The sequence below is a fragment of the Glycine soja genome, chromosome 6, assembly GCF_004193775.1.
Source record: "Glycine soja cultivar W05 chromosome 6, ASM419377v2, whole genome shotgun sequence".
Classification (NCBI taxonomy): Eukaryota; Viridiplantae; Streptophyta; class Magnoliopsida; order Fabales; family Fabaceae; genus Glycine; species Glycine soja.
The window spans coordinates 7,570,479-7,592,740 of record NC_041007.1 but is presented as its reverse complement, the minus strand read 5'-3'; the positions used below and the strand labels follow the sequence as shown (position 1 = coordinate 7,592,740).

The 22,262-nt window shown below is 34.0% G+C and overlaps 2 protein-coding genes and 1 pseudogene across 2 annotated transcripts; 2 read left to right on the top strand and 1 right to left on the bottom strand.

Annotated features, from left to right (window-relative positions):
• The first annotated feature begins 1,540 nt into the window (after positions 1–1,540).
• Positions 1,541–7,428, top strand: LOC114415245 (annotated as a pseudogene).
• Positions 7,429–13,970: 6,542 nt separating this feature from the next.
• On the bottom strand, positions 13,971–16,865 carry LOC114415243 (transport inhibitor response 1-like protein). Its single transcript, XM_028379842.1, has 3 exons — positions 16,235–16,865; positions 15,652–16,153; positions 13,971–15,507 (listed from the first exon to the last, which is right to left on the bottom strand). Exons 1-3 carry the CDS (start codon positions 16,738–16,740, stop codon positions 14,752–14,754), a joined length of 1,764 nt encoding a protein of 587 aa, XP_028235643.1. The 5' UTR covers positions 16,741–16,865; the 3' UTR covers positions 13,971–14,751.
• A 1,095-nt stretch (positions 16,866–17,960) lies between these two features.
• LOC114415242 (GEM-like protein 1) lies at positions 17,961–20,991 on the top strand. Its single transcript, XM_028379841.1, has 4 exons — positions 17,961–18,468; positions 18,543–18,644; positions 18,712–18,983; positions 20,527–20,991. The coding sequence occupies exons 1-4, from the start codon at positions 18,195–18,197 to the stop codon at positions 20,698–20,700; spliced, it is 822 nt and encodes a 273-aa protein (XP_028235642.1). The 5' UTR covers positions 17,961–18,194; the 3' UTR covers positions 20,701–20,991.
• Positions 20,992–22,262: the final 1,271 nt, after the last annotated feature.

Below are 22,262 nucleotides of genomic sequence, written 5' to 3'. Positions count from 1 at the left end.
GAGGTGGGTACAAAATTTTACTTTTGATAATGATGATAATAATTATATAATCTTAGATTGATGAAGATAATGACAAATATATTGACAGAGACTATTCTCAGTTAACAAAGACAATATAAGAATCAAAAGAATGATAACAATATTCTCATTTTAACACACACTATATTATTAATTAAAATTTATTAAAAAAATTAAAAATCATATAAAATTTATTAGATCTGAAGTAAAATTTATAAAATTATATAATTTTTAATAAATTTGATCCAATAATAAGGGGGTGCATCAGATTAAGATTTCAAAAGATTTTTTTTTTTGTAAAAAATGTTGTAGTAGAATTTTTAAATAGTATAAATAAGTCTTGTGGTATTCAATTAAGACTTTTAAGATTTTTTAAAGAAAATAACAAAATTCGGTAGTATTCAATTAGATTTTTTTATGACTTATAAAAAAAAATTGGTATTAAAAATATACAAATCTCAATGGATTGATTATTAAGAAGAATTTTAATGGATTTTATCATACTTTTTAGTATAAAATATTTATCAAATAATTTCAGCCAAATCTTTAAGATTTTGCTAGACTTTTTTCTTTTTTTATTGGCTACCAGACTTTCTTTTGTCTCATCACATATATCATCTTCTCTCTATAGTATTTTTCAAGATGTTTGTGTCATATATATTTTTTTATTTTTTTAGAATAAAAAAATGGTAAATATACTTCTTTCCTATGCATTTCTTCCTTTATTTTTTAAATTAAATTAATATTTATCTTATGTGTTAAAATTAATCATGATTTTCTTATACTGTCTATATTCATCACCAGCACAACGTAATATTTTTGTGACTATTATATTTAATTTCGTCATCCACATAACTCATTAACCATCCTATCAACTTTTCACCCTTATTACTCCTTTCTAGTATATATTATTATTATATCTATTTAAACATGTCAATAAATTTATTATGAAATAATTGTAGTAATTAAAAAAATATATTAGAAAATCAACGTATAATGTTAAATTTATCATTCAAATCCAAAGTGAAAATGAGAAGATATTTTTGTAAGAAATGTTAGTATATGAAAACATAAGGCTAGAACCATTATAATTATTAAAAGATTAAAAAAATTATATTGATTTACTTTTTTTTATTCAAACCTATTTTTTTTTTATTTTTTTCAACAACTCTTGTAATCTTGTAATTTTGAATATATTACATAATTTTTTCAAAATCTTATAAATCTATAAAAAAAATTAAATTCTTATAATATAAATTATTAAAATCTAAACTATCATAACAATCTTGAATAATATTTTTAAGTAATCTTTAAACTCTAGAAAGACTTTTTAAAATTAAAATCATCTTTTAAAATCTTAATCAAATACACCTAAGAATGCATTAAGAAAACGTGTTAATAACATTTTCAATCTAAAAAAAAAAGACATTTTCTATCACTAAATCTTAAATTTTTATACAGGAACTGATTTGTAAAATAATACTCCTTGATTTTCAAATCATTTTGATGTCATTGCCACATGTTTTGGTTTTGCCTTATCTATTAAGAGGTATAATCACTGGTGTTAGGAACTTACAATGGTGGTTGGTGAAGTTAATAGCGGGGAGGGAGATGCAGAAGCGCAACTACCATTGGTGCCGAAGGGAAGCAGCAGCATAAGCATGACATGTCTATGCCTTACCCATTCAATCACTCAAACTCATAACCATAACCATAACCTTCCACACGCTACTACTACCTTCTCTTCTTCTCTCCATAACCGTAACCCTCTCTTTCAATTATTCTCCGTAAGTAACCAATTCCCTCTTCTATCTCGCGCTTTGTTTCAGAGTATTATTCTCCGACCTCGAATTCGACCATTTTCCACCAACTTAACTGCTTCTTATTCTTCTTCTGCCTTCGCCCAAATCATGGCGAATTTCGACGCTGATTCCGTCACTTACCTTACGCAGCGAGATGCCGCGGAGATCGACGAGACACTCATGGGTCCACTTGGCTTCAGCGTTGACCAGCTCATGGTCATTTCATTCTTCATCCCTTTCTCCATTTTTTTTTACTTTTCATTTGTTAATGCATTTCTTAAGCATTATTTAACGCCTTTCATACCTAATTTCAGGAATTGGATGTTTTGAGCGTCGCCACTTCCATTTCTGAGGTATTTCCAAGGAATTGGCTTAAATATGTTTAAGATTCCCAATAAACTTTTTGTCCTTGTTTTGAGTCCTGATATATTGAAACTTTTGTTTTGAATCCCTTGAAGGCTTAAACCTATTTAAGCCTAATATTATTAATAACTGTAAATTTTGAAACCATCTAGGCATGAACGTCTTTCTGTTGGTGTGTAGTTTACACTAGAAAGGAGAAAATATTGTCTGAGGAAAAATTGTTCTCTTTCTCTATGGATTATTGTCTATTAAATTAATACTGGTGCGTTTGTGCTTGAATTGGTTTTTTCTTTTACAGGTTTACAAACCATGTGAGCATAGTCGTGTTCTTACTATTTGTGGTCCTGGTAACAATGGCGGTGATGGTCTCGTAGCTGCTCGGCACCTGCATCACTTTGGTTATAAGCCCTTTGTCTGTTACCCAAAGCGTACCCCTAAGCCTCTCTATGCTGGGTTAGTCACTCAGGTAGGATGGAAGTCATTTTGACATAGTTTTGAACCACATCTCTTTTTTAGTTATTCTTTTTGTGTCTATTTGGGTTTAATGAGTTACTGCAAGTCTCATATGAAATGCTGATGCTGTAGCTTGAAGCACTGTCGATCCCATTCTTGTCAGTGGAAGAACTACCATCAGATCTTTCAAATGACTTTGACGTTGTCATAGATGCAATGTTTGGATTCTCATTTCATGGTAGGTGTTTTCTTTTTAAGAAATTGTTTGCAATCCATGTACATCTAGAACATCTACTTTATTCTCACCTATGTTTTTGCCAACCAGGGACATTACCATTGTTTTTCTGCCTCTAGTCATCATCTTGCTTACGTTACTTTTCTCTTTTTTTACATGTATGCTTCCTTGCTATTTTGATGCTTACTGTCTCCTTAGAAGTCTGGGTGGGTTGCTCTCCCTGTTATGATCAATATCATTGCTATAATTATAAACTATAGCTTGAAACACTCAGTTAACTAAATTAAATAATGCTTTCTTTTGTTATTAAATAGGCTTTCACATCACATTGGTTCTGAATTCCAAAGTACTGTATAGATCCTTTAACAAATAGTTCCATTTAATGTTTATTATTTTCTGTTTGTTCAGGTTCTCCAAGGCCTCCTTTTGATGATTTGATCCAGAGACTAGTCTCGTTACATAATAATAATAATCAAATTGGCCAAAAAAGATCAGTTATAGTCTCTGTAGATATTCCCTCTGGGTGGCATGTTGAAGAGGGAGATGTTGATGGTACAGGCATTAAACCTGATATGTTGGTATGTTTCAGGGATATATCTGTCTATTTATTTCTTTGAACGTTGAAATTTAGATATTATATAATACCCTCAGATATTTATTCCAACATAAATTGTGTTTCTATTGAGATGCCGTTCCACCGTTGTGCTTAATTTTTTGTAGGTTTCTTTGACAGCCCCATAATTAGGTGCAAAGAAGTTTTGTGGTCCTCACCACTTTCTAGGAGGTAGATTTGTCCCACCTGCTATTGCAGAAAAATATAAGCTTATACTTCCACCATATCCAGGAACATCCATGTGTGTTCGAATTGGAAAGCCTCCACAAATTGATATCTCAGCTCTAAGAGAGAACTATATCTCTCCAGAATTTCTTGAAGAGCAGGTCGAGGTTGACCCTATTAATCAGGTAAAGTTCATGTGACACAATACTGTTTGTTGCAGAGATGATGTCCATCTTTTACTCGTCAGTGGTTGTCAATGACTTTGGTACTTTGCCATGATCTATTTCAGTTTCCTAATCTGAGTATTTTGAGTACTTAGATTTTAATGGCTGTGAATGATTGCAGATCTATAATATTATATTTGTTATCTGCAGTTTCACAAATGGTTTGATGATGCATTGGCTGCTGGTTTGAAGGAACCAAATGCTATGGCCTTGTCAACTGTAGGGAAGGATGGAAAACCGTAAGATCTGATTCTGTTCCTTATGTTAAAATACTGTATCTGTGGGTCTTGTAAAATGAATTACTCTCCCATAACTCTGGATAATATGTGTAATATCTGAACTAAGATTTCCAAATTACTTTACTTCATGCGGCTGCAGCTCATCAAGAATGGTATTGCTAAAAGGCTTGGATAAGGACAGATTTGTGTGGTTAGTAATAATCTGTTATTTTTATGTTAGAACTGCTGAGGCAATGCTATTTGGCAAATGCTTATTTGTGTTCGCCTGCTACTATTGCTTTGCGCTGGTACACAAACTATGAAAGTCAAAAGGCATGTGAATTATCTGAAAATCCACGTGCATCTCTTCTTTTTTACTGGGATGGTTTAAACCGGCAGGTGACTATTGCTTACATTCTCGCTAGCCACATCTTCAGATTGACTTATTCTTATTGAGTATTTCTATGTAGTTTACTAACATACTCTAACTAAAACACAAGTAGGTGTACATTAGCAAATCCCATTGAAGTATTATTATTTTGCATTTGCTGACTCATTTTACATTGATGAAGTACAATGGTTTGTGTGCCAATTTAACAGGAAGCATCTAGTTTGATAATGCAAACTTCATGTCACTGTACATTTTGGAGGCATGCCACATAACTTATTGATAGTTGTGATATTTTACGACTATACTAAATTGGAAAATATGAAGCAGCTGTGATTTGTGATTGACTGATTCTGTTTTCCCAGGTCCTTTTAGTTGGACCAACTGTAATCAGTAATCTATTTGTATAGTAGGGAAAGAAATTTTTTTCCTTTCTATTTTAGGCTCCTAAATTTGTGTACAGTTTTCATTATTTATTTCCTCCCTGTAATTCATATTTGACTAAGGAAACAGATTGTTGTCTATATCTTTTCTTAGGTACGGGTGGAAGGGCCTGTTCAGAAAGTCTCTGATGAGGAATCAGAACAGTATTTCCATAGCCGTCCTAGAGGAAGTCAGATTGGAGCAATAGTCAGCAAGCAGGTCTACTTCTGCCTCACTTCAAATCAAATTGTTATGTATGGAAATGATATGGTATGTATACTTATAATTTAATTTCTTGGAACATTAGAGTACTGTAGTGCATGTTCTTTATCAGGAGTACAAAGAGCTGGAAGAAAAATACCTGATGGGTAAGTTATTGAACATCTACTTTTGACTCTGTTATCAGCAAATTCTGATAAAATATGATAGTCCCACGAGATGGTCAATAATTCCACATCTCCCCTTGACTTGGACTTGGAAATCTGGTTAGCTAATCATCTCATTTGGCCACAAATATACCCTATTCTCCCATGCTAACTCTAGGGGAGCTGGAAATAATCCTCATATTTTTTGCTTGCAGAAGTTTGATCCCTAAACCTAAGAACTGGGGAGGATATAGACTAACACCACAACTTTTCGAGTTTTGACAAGGACAGAAATCTCGCTTGCATGACAGGTGGTTGCTACCCCGTTTGTGATAGGTTTCTTGTTTTCATTTTCTTTTAATGGATGAAGCCAAACAATATGCACATAATATTCTTGTCTACATTAATTTTTACTTTGTTTACTCCCCCCTCCCAATTGAGTTACTCAAATAGGTTTGAGGTTTATATTCAAAATCAACACTTACAAGCTTTTGCTGCATCTTTCTTCCCTCATTAGTCATCCAAACACAGCCTATATTGAACATTGGGATTGCTTAAAATTTGGATATACTTATTCTTGATGGGCAATTTTGATTTGGAACTCTATAAATAAACTATCCATAGAAAAATGATAGAAGCATGGTACTTTATTAGGAAGAAATATTTATAAAACCCAATTACAAAGATAAAGCATTGCCTTTGTTCCTTCTTTGAAATTGTTTAACCAGGTACTTCTCCACCATATCTAGCATAGCATTTTTTTTCCCACTGTTCCTCCTTTGCTGCAATTCTGGTTCTTGATCTTCAACCCTTCATTTTCCCTTTTGTCTTGCTCCCAAGATTTCCCTTCCCTTGGACCCTAACTGGCAAATTCAGATCATACCTGGCCTGGAATTTCTTGAGCACTGACATCTGAAGCTCTTCCCATGATACCTTAGGATTACTGACCCCCCACTGTTTATACCAATCATAAGCATGTCCTTCTAGTACTTTCACAACCAACTGCAGCTTCCCTTCCTTCTTCATGTCAAAGTGCTGTTGGATTTGAATCAGCCATCTGCACGCATCATCTTGGAACACTGGGATTCTCAGACGTCCCTCCTTGAGTTCTCTATTGAAAATTGCAATCTGGTTCCTCAGTTCTGCAATGATGTCAATAATGTGCTTCATTATTGTTGAACCCTGAACAGTTCCTGGAACCTTCTATACGCACTACCCACAACTCCGAGATTGGAGTTCCAGTACCAGTTCATTGTAGTTCTGGTACCAGTTTTTTTTTTTTTTTTTTTTTTCTGGCAAATGTTTTTTATGAGCGAGATGCCTGATTGCTTCTAAATATCCCAGCTCAACTAACTAACTAACTCCCTTACTAGCAGATGCTAAAAGATATCTAACAAAAACAAACACCTAATAGAAACATTTCACACCCTTTTCTGCATTATAATAAAGTATGTAGAATTCCTTTCCTTAAAAGATTAGTTTGAAATCCTAGTTAAAGGATTATGTTGTCCTAGAGGAGTTCTCTAGGCTATCATCCTGTTCCAGAGCAGAGCTTCACATATAGTGAGGTAAATTTTCCACGAAATTTTTCTGATATTGTGTACATGTTTTATTGACAAGTTGCAATATACTCCCCATGAGATCAATGGACAGCGGCTGTGGAAGGTTGAGCGGTTGGCTCCCTGATCATTATTTTTTTTTCTTTTCAATACCTCTACTTGTGAAAAACAAGGGAAATAAACTTTTTTCTTCAATATATTGATTTGTGCTGTGTCAATTTCTATATACATGAATTTTCTTTTTCTTGGCATTCTAAGTAGACTTGACCGCAGGCCTACATTCCAAGTAATTTGCAGAACGAAGAACTTTCGCCCGCCGAAAATTGTAAAATTGAGATCCAGGTCAAATTTTAAGTTAATGAAAAGACAAACCAACAATGTTGAAAAAAGATTGGGATAAGCAGTTCCTTTGGAAATTGGGATAGTTCAGCATAAATTAATAATCGTCCGATATCAATCACGATTTAGCGATAGCTTCAATTGGTCAACTTGAACTATATTTTCAAAAATGGCAAGTGCAAAACTATATCCGTTGTCTTAGACAGTGTCTTGTAAGATGTTAATGATAATAATTATGTGAATACTTTGCCTTTATTGTCCAATATTGGTCGCTCACTTGCTCCCCCGTACCTTGTATTTTTATGTTACTTACAACCCCAAATACTGTTGCAGGATATATGGTGTTAACCTTTTTCAGCTTTATTTGCTTTGCACCCAGCAACACAGTAAAATGGTCAAAATGTCTTTCACTTTTTCACGGATAAAACACTCATAGGACTTGTGTCTCCTGCATTAGTAATAAAACACTCAAATCAATTAAGTTAATAGACACATTATGTTATAAACAAATAGTGTGTTATATATAATACTAAATTTTTAATTTATATTTAATGTACATAATAAATTTTGTGATGATTATTTTTTATCTAATAATTAATTTATTTACATATATAAATTATAAATAAAAATCATAGGTTTAATAAGTATTTACATATGTAAAAAAATATCAAATTTATTTAATTATCAATTGTTATAAAAAAACATCTAAATACATCATTCAATTAAATATCAAATTTTGTAAATAAATTAAATAAAAAAATTTCTATAAAAAAAATTTAAATTTTTTTTACTATCACGATAGTATATAACCTGGGTCATTAAGGTCTTACTTTTGTCGAGTTCCATAAATTTTATAAACAATTTTTAAAAAATTAGTAATTAAGAATTGATACTAAATTAAGGATATTTTTGTAAAAATGTATTATTTTATTTTCAAATAATATATATTTTAGAATTTTAGGTGTCTTTCTACTGTAATTTACAACATTAGTAGTTGATTTTGCATTGTAAAGTACAAAATTGCTAAATTTTAAACAGATTTGAAAAATATATTTTATATATTGAAAAACTCATTATATAATTTTTGTGTTTATTATATATAGCGATACTATTTGTTTATAACATAATGTGTCTATTAGTTTAGTTAGTTTGAGTGTTCTATTAATAATGCAAGAGACACAAGTTTGATCCTTATGGATTGGAAATCCGTAGGCCCAATAGGATTGACAATTTGTATGGGTCCATAGATTGATAGTCCGTAAAAAAAATCATACAGATTATTGACCTGTATGATTTAAAAAAAAAACTCATACGGATCGATCCATATGAGCATACGAATCGTCAATTCATATGAGCCATACGGATTGTTGATCCGTAAAAAAGTGAAGGATATTTTGACCTTTTCACTGTGTTGTTGGGTGTCCCAGCAAAAATGTTAGGTGTCCCTAGAAATTCTCATTATTGTATTATGGTTGTGGTGAAGAAGTTGGTAAGCTCATTTTGTTTTTCCTGAATCTAATCATGGTCCCTCGGATCCACAAGTTTTAGATATTCCAAGGCATTGTGATTATTCGTAACTGCAATACAAACTTTGATTCTTTAAAAAGACGAGATTCTTTTCTTTTTTTTTTTGTCAACAATTCATTGATTAGAAAGTACCTCTCACTGAAGCCTTCCTAAAAGGGGTGAATGTGCTGTATATTTGCTGTCTGTAGCCTCTATTCTATCTATCATCTATGCACTGATCTTCAGTGAACAAGATGCTCCTGTTGAAAAACCATAAGTAGTTTTTACTTTCTATTCAAGATAAGTCACCTTTTCTTTTTTTTAATCATGAGTGTAATGCCTCTCATTCAATTCATGTTTGGATATACGTTTGTAAAAATGATTTTAGATTAACGTGATTTTATAAAATTAATTTAAGAAAACAAAGGTGATTTTTGTTTGAATAATAGATATTAAAAATTTGATTTTTATAGAGAATATTGCTTGAAAATTTATAATCATAATTCGTTTTTGATGTATAATTATCAAAATAGGTTTTAATATTCATATAATTTTTAATAGACATTTTTTGTATTGGAATTAATTTTATTGATATTGATATATTCATTAAATAGCTAGAGATTTACAATATTTTTTTACAATAAAATTAATAATTACAATATTTATATAATAGCTTTTGAACTAAAATACATAACTTTGAGAAAAACTTACAAATTAAACTAGCTTAATTATCAAATATAAAGTAGTGACGATAAATAACTTTTAAATATTTTCTTTAATTAATAAGAAGTATTATTATTTGGATTTTTCTCTCTCTTTCTAATCCAAATAACATAGCTGAAGATCGAAAGAAAGAGAATTGGACTGGAAAATTGTGAATAAAAAAAGGGATGAAAGTCATGAAACTCAAAGTTAACAGTTAATAAACAGAAGAATAGTTATGGTTTTAAAGTAGAGAAGATAAGACATTGATGACTAGTAATAATTTGCTACATAAACAATATTTTTTGGTGGACTATTGGGGATTAGCTCAATTAGAGTGACATTGTGTGATAGTGGTGAAAGAAAAGAGTAAATATGAAATAATAATACTTAAAAAGTTAACTTCTAATTGAATCCATGTTCGAGGGTGAAATTCACATTTTAAATTTGATTCCAAACATCTTTTTGCATCATTGATCTCATGTTTAGATATGATTTTTAAAGGCTAATAGTTATAACTTTCATATCTAAAATGCAATTCTTTCAACGGATTTTCAAACACATTACTCATTACAAGACTAATAGTGTCAAACGAAGTCAAAACTCTAGTTTGATGAGTACAATCGTGGAACCAAACATACCCAAATATTATAGTTGCATTGATTTGGTTAAGTTCGATCATACTGAAATGGGCTCTACCATGAATTTAAAACTTGCAACCTTTTCATGCTTCCACTCCTGCTTCTTTTGACCGAGTTGAAGCTGATAATCTGACAGTCACGCTGCTTTATTTCAGGCCAGTTTGATTTAAGCCGAAGTGACCCTGACTGAAGATGCCACCTTCTCTCAGAAAGAAAGGTTTAATGAGTGCTGCTTCTATCTTAATATATGCTTTTGTTAAATGCACAGGGAACTATTTACATCCATGGTTGTTTGAGATATTTTGGGATATCTTAGCTAAAATTATTATTAAGACCAGTGTATGAATGTAAAAAAAATAAAATAATACTAACATCTAATATAATATTTGCGACAGAGAAAAAAAGAAAAAAAAACGAATGTAAAAAAGAATGAGAGAATTGTTTTTTTAAGAGAAATATAAAAGTTGAAGTTTGTTAAATAAATAGAAAATAAATAAACAGTTACCTAGCTATGGAAATGATCAATGGTAATTAACAAGTATGTAATTGTCTCTGTTTCACATTTTTCTAACGGTTCCTTCACAATTATGACTTATTAACGAATGTTGTTAACTTCTTATTTACTATTTCTTAAAACTATTTTCTTCTTTAAATAATTTTTTGTCTTCTTTTAAATATTATGTATGTACATATTTAATATAACAACGGACTTTATTAAAAACGTGAGAAAATGGAGCAATTGAGACAATTAATTATGCGTTACAATAATAATAAGTAAAAAGAATTTGAGGCTTAAGATAATTGCCTTAGGAGATAATTTCGGACCCTAGCCTTGGTTAGGTGTCACGCTTGAAAGACAGATGCTAAGATGTTGAGATGGGACGGAGTTAAAATTAGAGTTGAGAGTTCTAAAGATTCTAAAGGAGAAATTATTGTAATGGTCTTTTCTTAACCACTCTTTCACATCATGCAACTAAAGAAAAAGTTTTAATGGGATTTGAATTTTGAAGTTCTGTTCTAGATATTCCACAAGTGGGAGAGCTGTTTGATCGAACTAATGGGTTATTAGCATTGGAAAATAACTGGTTTGTGGTTCGGTTTGAAGGGAAATTTAACAAAACATGACATCAACATCAAGCCTTATGACTGTGAGCAACCAGCCATGGAGGATGACCCACCGATAGGTCAATTTTGATTCCACATTAGAGAAAAATTTATAATTGATTATAGGTTAAAACAATTTAAGTAATTTTTACGTTGAATCCACTATATTGAGTTTTACTTCTAATTTAAGAAAAGTTTATATGTTTTGATCCCGTTTGTATAGGAATGGACAAAGATACTGAAGCAGGCAATAATGCTACTTTCTTTTTTTAAAACTTTTTCTTCAATGGTTATCTGTATTATGATTAGCCTTTGAACTTTGAAGGGAGTAGAATCTGCAACTTATCTAAAAAAATCCTTACAATCTGACTTGACCTGAGTGATTTACTATTTATTGAGAGGAGGCCTCTTCTTAAGTTTTAACATTAGTGCATGTCTCATGCCTTCAATTGGGCATATATTTTAATGATGAGGGTTCTTCTTCCTTTGTTATATATCCTGGATTTCTGCTAAATTAAAAGAACATTGGACCTTTCAGAAGAAAGTCTCCAATAACCAGTTCTTATTCTTCATTTTTAGACATTTGATATGGCAGTGTAAGCATCAAACTGAATACTTTTGGAGGAATTAATGATTTAGATAATACTGAAGTTCAGTCTTGGTAATTCTCTAATTTTCTACTTTCTAGTTGAGCATATTATTTATTATTCCATGTGATACCTTTAAATAATTGAGACCATTCATGTAAGAATGATTGTGATAGACTCCTAACAAAATGATATTCTCACATGACACATACTAGCCTGTCTGAGATATATACGCAAGTGAAATCTCTTAGCATCCGGTTCTAATGCAGATGTTATAGAGGAAAGTTAGACAATATTTAATGTAAAAAGAATAGAAGATCAATGCATTCTATAACACTTCATAGTTTATATAATAAAATTGTGAATTTGGAAATAAACATTGTACCTTCAATGTTAGTATACAGGATACTATTATTTATAGAAATCTGCAATTTTCCTTCAAAAGCCATTTCCTCCGAATATCATGGTCTGTAACATAAAATAAGAGATGGGTTTCAGTTAGGAAAAGACAAAGATCAATGCTGAATTGGTGCTTGAAAAGAATGCGTGACTAATAAGTTAATTCCACATGAACTACAATAGTGGAGGAGCTTAATACAATAGTTATATAGTAATAGCATAGCACACTACAACATACTTTAGTGGTTGACCCCATGCTTAGATCAACCATGAAATGTGCTTAACTACACCAAATTTGTGGAAAACCAAAACCCTTTTGTGGCTCCACCGACCATTTCCTAACATTTCCTTTCCCTACCAAGACACCGACACCAGCTATGGCCAATGTCACTCACTTGCCAAGCAGTTACTGGCTTCCTTGTTTGATATTTTGTACCTCTACCATTATTTTATCAACTATGAATAATATCATTATTTGATAAAATGCATGATTATAAAATATCTTAATATGCACAAAGCTATAAAAAATGTATCTCAATCCATTACCGTACACACGGCCCACACACTCTAATGACCATGTTGTGGGGCCCAAACCCAGATGGGTCCTCACCAATCAGCCCAAAGAACTTCAACTTTTTAGCATTGCAACAACTCATTATCATTTGTTATGATCATCGTTTATGCGTGCTTAGAAAACAGTATAATGCATGTGCTAACCCTATCGGGTTGCGTGTTTATACTTTATGCATTATTCTTTCCATTTAGATCATGTAATTTTGATGAAATTTTTTATTGAACAAGTTATGGAATGGTCTGCGGGCTGCCTAGGGGGTAAGGCAAGATCATAATTAGTAATTAGTAGAGTCATTAAAAGCATTTGACGGCCATATGAGTGAACCAAGTGTTAAGGTGAAAGAGGACCGTCCCCGTCTAAGGCCATACCAATTTGCTTTCTTCTCTCATTTTCCTTATTCTTTTTTTCCACCACTTTTCTTATAGGATCAGGATAGTGATGGTTACTCGCAAGAGAATAACTAATGCTACGATTTGATTTGTTATGCCTCCATTTACGTTTACATCATGACAAACATTACAATTTTGGTAAATGTCATGTTCTGTCCTTTCCTTCTAGAACTTGCTTTTAAACTAAGGTAAAAAAAAATGTTACTGTTGGGATAAATTTTTTGTTTATTTCCCTAAAATAGTTTTTAAAAGTTTTTAACATTTTACATAATTACTGTTTTTTTTAAAAGGCATAATTACTGATTTATTTATTTTTTATCAATACACTTTCAAATACACAGGGAAAATGGTATTAATATTACAATATAAGCGTAAGACTTTAATTCTAAGGTAATTGCCATGAACGGGATTTTCCTTGCCACGATCAATATGGATAGGCCTAATAATGAGAACTGAATGTATCATTTGTTGTCTATGTTCCCCGCACAAGCTACTTATCCTCAGCAACGTAATCTGAGTCATTGAAGGTGAGGGTCAGACTAAAAAAGGAAGTGGATAAATTGATAAAATTGCAAAGGGGGTCACTTGTTTAGGCGAGAGCATGTGCATTTGGCAATGGTCCACTTGGCACAGCAGAAAATGGTTAGACAAGAAAGAAAAGCGAAACTTTGCTCCCCCATCACTTGTTTCATTTGCACAGTCAGATCCCACTTTGATCTTAGAAGAGTTTAATTTTATCATTTTGCATTATTCCAGATTGAATATCAACAAAGCAGAAAGAAAGAATTTTTTTCCTAATTATGAGAGTGCGAGAGAGAAGCCATCAAATTATTGGCTCCCTCACACCATTTGGAATTGATTGCAACTAATAAAGTCCAGTGCTCTGCATAAACCAGATAGTAATTGTGAATAAAATAGAATATCATACATATAATCAACGGGCGTTCAGTTTCACACTCAATTGATCATTCTACATTCAGAAAATGAAATGGATAAACACAACCCCAGTATGCAAGTTAATTATATGGTCCATGCATATTCTGGCATTTATTAACCATGTAGCAATTGCTAACTAAAAAAAAAATTCAAAAGTCAGGAGCTACAGAAACACATCTGAGAAAACATAAGGGGGACGCATATTCGCTTATATCAGTCTGGTGATAGGGTTCTCACCACCCACAGCTTAAACTAACTATCATCTGAGTCAGCATACACAGACTAAGTCCTTCAAAAAGCGAATGCTTTCCCTTTTCTACTGGTACGGTGAAGTTGGAGACAAATAATGCTTATTAACAAATCCTCAAAGCAGCTTCAGCAATCTCTAACTTCCTCAACTATGATAGTGAAGTTCTTCATGATAAAATGAATAAAAAAGAGGACATAATAAATTTTAGCTATAGTGATACAACATTGGATGGTCCGATACCTACAGGAATTTTTATCATCTGCATCATTCTCAGCACACCCTCTCCCGTTGATATTCCCCAAGCTCTGTCCCATAAACAAGAATGCAGAATTTGAAATGCTTTGCCACATAATAGAATCTATAGTCCTCTATGGCCTGCCATCACAACAGTGTTGGCCAAAAACAGCTGAGTTCTTAGCTCAACTTTTTCTGACATTGACAGTACAAATCATCAATCTTGTGGCAGGTTTATCTAAAAACTAGTTAAGTTTCAAAGAATCAGCAAAGGATGGTAACAACTTTTGGAGCATCATCCCGTGGCCCGTCCAGAGACCGATACATGTACAGAATCTCTATACCATCAGCTTTGTCCTCTTCACTATTAATGACTTCCAACACCAGATGGGGCAATGTCTGCGCAACTTCTTGGCAAGCTTGGCGCGTCAACTTACATGAGGACATCCAGAGGAACCTCATGTTGTAAAAGTGATGCAAGCCAGAATGCAAAGCTCCATCCCCAAATGGACTGTCCCTGATTTCAAGCTTCTGCAGATTAGGACATCCTTGTAGAACATATTGGAGTCCAAGGTCAGTGTCTCCAGCAAAGGCAACTGACAGCGTCCTAATCAACTTCCCATACGTCCCAATGTAACTAAAAGCCCGGTCAGTCAGCAAACCAGACACAGCAAGCCGAGTGAGCTTCTTGCAGTTCATAACAATGGCACCAAAACCCTCATCCATGGGTTCTAGTGTCACAGGGTCCGGCCGATACTGCCCAATTATACACAACCGAAACACCACAAGATCCGGGCAGTTGTTTGACATGGCCACCACAGCAGCATTCGTCATCCTCTGGCAGAAAAACAGAATCGACTGCAGTTTCCTACAACCTCGAGAAATCGCCTCAAATCCCACCTCAGACACGGGACCTTCTATCTCCTCCCTGGTATTGACAGGGAAAACCCGAAGCTCACGCAAATCCTTGCAAGTCTCAGCCACCGCTTGAAGCCCTTCATCGCATATGGTATCTAGGACCTGCACAAGACCAAGACACTTTAATTCCAAATTACTAATTCACAATTCAATTCAAACAGCAAGCAAACAAGGAAATGCAAGGCACCAAAGCACTAATTCCCAATTCAATTCATACAATGAACACAAAAACAAGACAAAAGATACCCAAAAGGTCTGTAGCTTATGACAGTGCCGTATAACCGATTTGAGCTGATCCGCACTGATATCAGCAAAACTGAAATTCAAGGATATGAGATTGGCACAAGCTGGATAAATAGCAGGGAGATAATCCGCCCAAAACTCCCTAAACCCAGACAAACAAACCAACGATTTACAAGAGGCGAAGGCAGACGCAAAATCCAGTTCCTGATCCAGCTCCGAAGCACTGAAGGATCCAGTTCCCAGATGCGTCAGCTGCGGCGCTCGATGCATCAACCGGTGCAGCTGAGACATCGAAACATAACGATTCAGCCTCAGCTTCCTCAACAAGGGAGACCGCGCCACCAGCCTCTCCAAAGCATCGAAATTAACGGGACACTCCACGCAGTCAAAAACAAGAGATTCCAAATGTGTCTGAGCATCACTCTCCGGAAAACACGATATCCAATCCATTTCCTCGTCGCCAACCTCAACCACGCATTCCACTAGTTCAAGCACTCTCAGCAATCTGTAAGAATTCAAGATCCCAAATTGGTCAGTAATAAGATTAAAAAAATACTGTATATAAGAACAAGTAAGAAGAATGAACCTGCAGTTGGAGGTGAGGGCGGCGAGGCCGGTGGTGCCGAAGCCTTCGCAGCACGTGAGAACGAGGTCTTGGAAGGAGGGGAAGGAGTGGGAGAGGAGGATGAGGTCGTGGTCGGTGAGGGACATGCGTTTGAGGTGGAGTTTGTTGAGGGAGGAAGGGTAAGATTGGGAGAGTGCGGTGGCCCAGGGGGTGAAGTGGGCCCCCCAGTTCAGGGGCATGAGGTCGAAGTCGGCGAAGCGGGGCTTGCCCTTGATGGTCAGGGACCGGACGCGGGGGAAGCGGGCGGTGGCGCGCCGGGGGGAAACGGCGTAGCAGTTGCCGATGAAGAGGTCGGGGCGGGTGAGGGCCTCGGCGCGGTACCAGGACTTGCAGACCAGTGAGGCGGCGTTGCGGTCGCGACGGGAGGTGAGGAAGTGGAGCACGCTTTCCAGGACGTTCTCCAGGACCTGTTCCGGCAGAGGGGAGAGGGATCGCTGCTCGTCATCGCCGTCGTCGATTTGCTTCATCTTTTTGGTTTCTTAGAGAGTCGGGAAGGATTAGCTATAGAGTCTGTGTCTCCTCTCCCTCCTTATTACACCCCTTTCTGCCTTTTTCTTCTTTTATTTTACATTTTTTTTAACTCTCTTTATTCTATAGTATAATACAATTTAATTCAAACATAAATATCTTCCATGCAAGCTAATATTACCTGAATGAGAGAAGATTATTTATAGGCAATCAAATTTTGTTTTTAAATATTTAACATAGTTGTGTATATTTAAGACTTAAACTTGATATTATTGATTAAGCTGACACAAATTTCCACTAATTAATCTTAGGAGTGTACAGTAGTTCACTAGATGGTTTTGGGTCAGATTTGTTAAAACTCATTATCCAAAACAACTAAAACACTTACATTCGGCTAATTTTGAAATGCTCTTTTAGTTTCTTAATGATCATTATAGTGTGGATTATGGAGTGGACAACATAATTTGACCTGTTATTGCAAGTTGTCAAATTTGAAAAGCTAAAAGGCATAGGATAATCTTCTGCTAACTACTTCTTCAATTCTGGACCTAGAATTGTTTGAGAGAGATTTGATTTAAAATTTAACACTTACTTCTTTAATTTATTAGTGGTCTCAACTTTCTACCATGAAAATATGACGCGTCTCTTTCTTTCCCTCTCTCGTGACCCTGATCTATTTTTTACCACGTTTTTTTGTTTTTTTACGCTTTTCTTACCACTATTGTTGATTCCTTGTAATGTGTCCTTTTTACCTTCAAAGTAAGAAAATTAGTACTATTGTATAGTCTGAAGATTGATTCATTTTGAATAAAATATGTAAATTTTGTCTAAACATAATGACACAATTGATAATTATTATATAGAAGGAAAAACATCAAAGGAACCTTTAACAAATTAGTTAATATTTCTCAACAAATTTCACATTATGATGGTCCAATTCATTTGCTATGTTCCTTATTCTAGTAAGAGATTGTGATGGCCCAATTCATTTGTTAGAAAATAGTACGTGTCATGATTAGTGGACGTTTGCTAACAACGATTTGTCATTAATAATGTAAAGTAAAACCATTTTATGTTGAAAATTTCAAATTTACAGAGCTTCTGTCTAATTACTCTTGTGTAATTTAAAAGAATTTATAGAGAAATAACAAAAGTTTCTGCAAGTAGACAGACGTAACCATGTTTTATCAGAGGCCCGCTATTCATCACAATTTGGCCCAATGAGTAGAGAGAAGCCCGTTGTGTTAGTTTGGAATGTGAAAGTGAAGCCTCAAAAAAAACACAACACAACGAGTAGATCCAGAAAGAGCGTTGAAACATTGAACCTTTTGAATGAGTTGGACGGTTTCGCAGAAATTGACGTTTGAATTGTAGTCGCACGCACGTTTCATCATCCTCTCGCAATCGCCAATACTCCGATCCCCAACCAGAGAAAACCTAAGCGAACAACAACATGAGTGGTGACGCCCCACCCCAAACCCAAGCCACCAACACCAAACCGGAAGAATCTCAATCTCAATCTCAATCTCAATCTCAGTCTCAGCCTCAGCCTCACTCCGGCGATTATGCTCCATACCCTAAACTGGACCCCACCGATGTTGCGCCACCACAACAACCACTGAACACTGAATCTCGCGCTCCCATTTCCGAAGATGCTGCCACTACTATGCCCAAAGACTCCAATCCCTATGTCACTCCTGCTCCCGTTACTGCTTCTTCTACCAAGAGTAACTCCTTTTCCTGATTTTATTTGCTATCATCCATGGACACTGCCTCTAATTTATGCCCTTTTTGCGCGCAGCTACTTTAGATTCGGTGAAAGACGTTCTCGGGAAATGGGGGAAGAAAGCCGCCGAGGCCACCAAGAAGGCCGAGGATTTCGCCGGCAACATGTGGCAGCACTGTATGTATTCATTTCATTTCCTCTGATTATTTATTTATGTATGTTTAATTAATTTTGCGTGGAACAGTGAAAACGGGACCGAGTTTTGCTGATGCTGCCGTGGGGAGGATTGCTCAGGGAACTAAGGTTCTTGCAGAAGGAGGGTATGAAAAGATCTTTAGGCAAACATTTGAGACAGTTCCGGAGGAGCAGCTTCTCAAAACTTATGCATGCTACTTGTCTACCTCGGCTGGACCTGTGATGGGAGTCTTATATTTGTCAACGGCTAAGCTGGCATTTTGTAGTGATAACCCACTTTCTTACCAAGTGGGTGACCAGACTCAATGGAGCTATTATAAGGTATAACCTTCTTATTGGCCTGTAATACAATATATGATACACATATGCTGACCATCTTGTGTCATTATGTGAATGCCTTCATTTTCTATGATTATTATTTTTTTTATAAAATTGGATTCAGCTGATAGAATTGCATGTGTTCCTAAGTGAATGCAAAAACTTATTTAGAGATGGTCATTTTAATAGCTTGATTGGGGTCAGGTCCCAAGTTCTGTTATGTTGCATTTCTTGGAACTAAAGGATTATATTTAGTAGTGATGGTCTTTCATGCTTATTTATCTTGTTTGAAATTTTAAGTCAAGACTCTACATGTATGATACATAATTCTTCTAATTTTGGGGGGTTGTGAGGACGAGGATTGAGAAGAGTGGAATTCATTAAAGAGCTACAGTTTTGCTTGTCTTTGTTCATATTTTTACACTCTATATAGTTTGGCACTCTACTTTTGAACTCTTGTCAATGATGATGATGATCGAGTACAGTTGATGTGTGCTCTGGTAGTCTGTTTGTCAGGACCCAATTTGATTGGCTTTAAACTCTGGGCTGGTTATGTAGAATGGAGAAGTATATTTAAGAATTATTGTGTTATGTAAGAATCATTATTTTATTAGGATTTTGTTGTATAGCCAATTAGTATTTAGATGTAGGATGATAACCAAGAATACTTCTCGTAAGCCAGTTACTTCAAAAAACCACAAACTGGATAAGCTTAAAGGACAAGACAAAAAATCTAAATATTTACTATTAGTTAGGCAAAGTCTAAACGTTAATCACTTAAGGTTTAAGTTACTCCCTCCTATCCTTTTTACAAGACTCAATTAATTAATTCACTAAGTTTGAAGAAATTAGTTAATTTTGTTATTAACATTAAATTTATTGTTAGTTTTCTCTAAGATTAATGAGACATACTCTTTTCTTCTTCTTTTTAAAATATTTTTATTAGTTTAATTATTTTAATCTCTTATCATTAATATATTTATTGCTTTAATTTTTATTAGCTATGTATGCAGAGAGTTAAAGTAAAATTTCCAACATACTTTTCAAGCAAGACAAAGTTAGACTCCCATAGAGCTTAAGACATTTAATGTATTCCACTTACTAAAAAAAATTAACATACCCCTACTGCCAAAAGGCTCCTACCTTGCGAAGGTACATTGGAGGGTTACTTAAATGATTTTTAATAAAAAAAATTAGACGGTACTAATGGAAATTGAAGTCTTTGTGACCTTTATAGTTTATATGTTGAACGTTTTCGTCCCTCATTCACTTAAATTCATTTTTTGTAGGGCTATTAAACAAACTAAACACCTAATCATATTTAGCTTTTGGACAAAACTCTCAAATTAATTCTCCCTCTGTTAAGTTGGTCCACATTTTAGATTAAACAATGTGTAGTTTATAATTTCCATCCTTTTATTCATATTCGTAGAAGAAGATCCTAAGGAGATTGATCCCCACACTTGTTAACTTACATTGTCATATATATATATATATATATATATATATATATATTTCCTAATATGCTTTTCTTCCCATGCATTAGGTGGTCATTCCATTGCACCAGCTGAGAGCTGTAAACGCATCCACAAGCAAAACCAACCAATCTGAAAAATATATACAGATTATCTCTGTTGACAACCATGAATTTTGGTTTATGGGCTTTGTGCACTATGACAGCGCTGTTAAAAATATTCAAGGAGCATTGCAGCCTCATTGACAAACAAGGGATTGAAAAGCACCATGTATTGTTTATACCAAAGATGAGGTTTGTGTTGATAAATTATCCATCCATCAAAGAAACATTTATATGTTTATCTTTACGTGGTTAGTTCGCTAGTCTAGTTTGTGGAGCTGTTATTATTGTATTAAAATTGAAACTCATTCAGTGTTCACATGATATATTTGTTTTACCTTGTTGCTTTCTGAAAGCGAGAGTCAATTGATTTGTTGTAAGTTGAATTGATATATAGACGGTGGATTTACATTTAAATCTATTAAATTATCTATTTTTTTTTTTGTATATTTTGAATTTGGGTGATTTAACTAGTTAACTTTTAAACGTTGATAGAATGAGGGAATTCTTTAACTTTTGTTACTAGCGAACGATTTTAAAAGAATTGGCAGGTTCAGTGTTGGCTACCTAGGAATTATTTGGGTGGCCTTGGCCCATGTGGGTCTCACAGTCTTCGTTGTCGAGGAATTCAAAAAGCCGAGAAAGACATAACAATATTGTTGGTTTTCCATGTTCTCAATAATGAAGGCCCATAGAGCCAAGATCACAAACATAACAAACAAGGTATGGATAATAATAAAAAAAAAAAAGGACTTACGCTAATAACGGCGAAAAAACTGCATCCGTGTTTGAAAAAAAAATATGTTTGAACGGTGATGAAAGCTACAAGACGTAGGATGACAGTTTTGTAATTTGATTTTAGAAAAAGTATGCATGTTTAACATTTAAAGCCTAAAATAACATTCAAGAAATGAAAAACAAAATAAAAATAGGATGCTGTTTCAGACCAGAGAAAGCCCTTTAATTTATTTCATAATCCCCATCAATCCAACATGTACGATATATCCTGCAGGGAGACGGTAGTATTAATTTTTTAATTCATTTAAAAGTTGGTTTTGGAGGCTTTCCTAAGCAATACTTCTAAATTTTAATTAATCATTTCAATAATTATCAATTTTAAGTACAAAAAAAAACTAAATGCTTTTTAGGATAATTTCTACTTATACCTCTAATATTAAGTGAAATTATATCCTATATCACTTATTATTTTAATCTCTCTTTATCTAACTGCACAAGTAGTTAAGAAAAGTTCATATTAAACAAAAAGAAAACAATATTAGTATATAAATCAAGCTTGTAAATGTATAACGTCCCAATATGTCATTGGGATCCTGTGTCATTGCATTGGAGGGTTTCTTCCCATTTTCTCATTTACAAAAAATAAAAAAATTCTATCTAAAAAGTGTGTTGTCCTAAAGATTATCTATTGAAATTTTGTTAAATATCTGGTAACGTATCATTTTTTTGGTACAAAAATAATGTGAGTATCACTAGCCCCACTTTTCCTATTTTAAAAATTGTTTTTTATGAAATATTTTTATTTTAATAAGAGAATCTTTTAGAAGAAAAAAAATAATGAAGCTCTTTACTATACGGTCCCCACTTATTTTGAACTTGGACGAAGCTAATTCATAGGGACTAACTAACTAAATGGCCCTGACAATATCTGACAGTTAGTCAGATTAAGATGAGATCAGAAGCGTTCT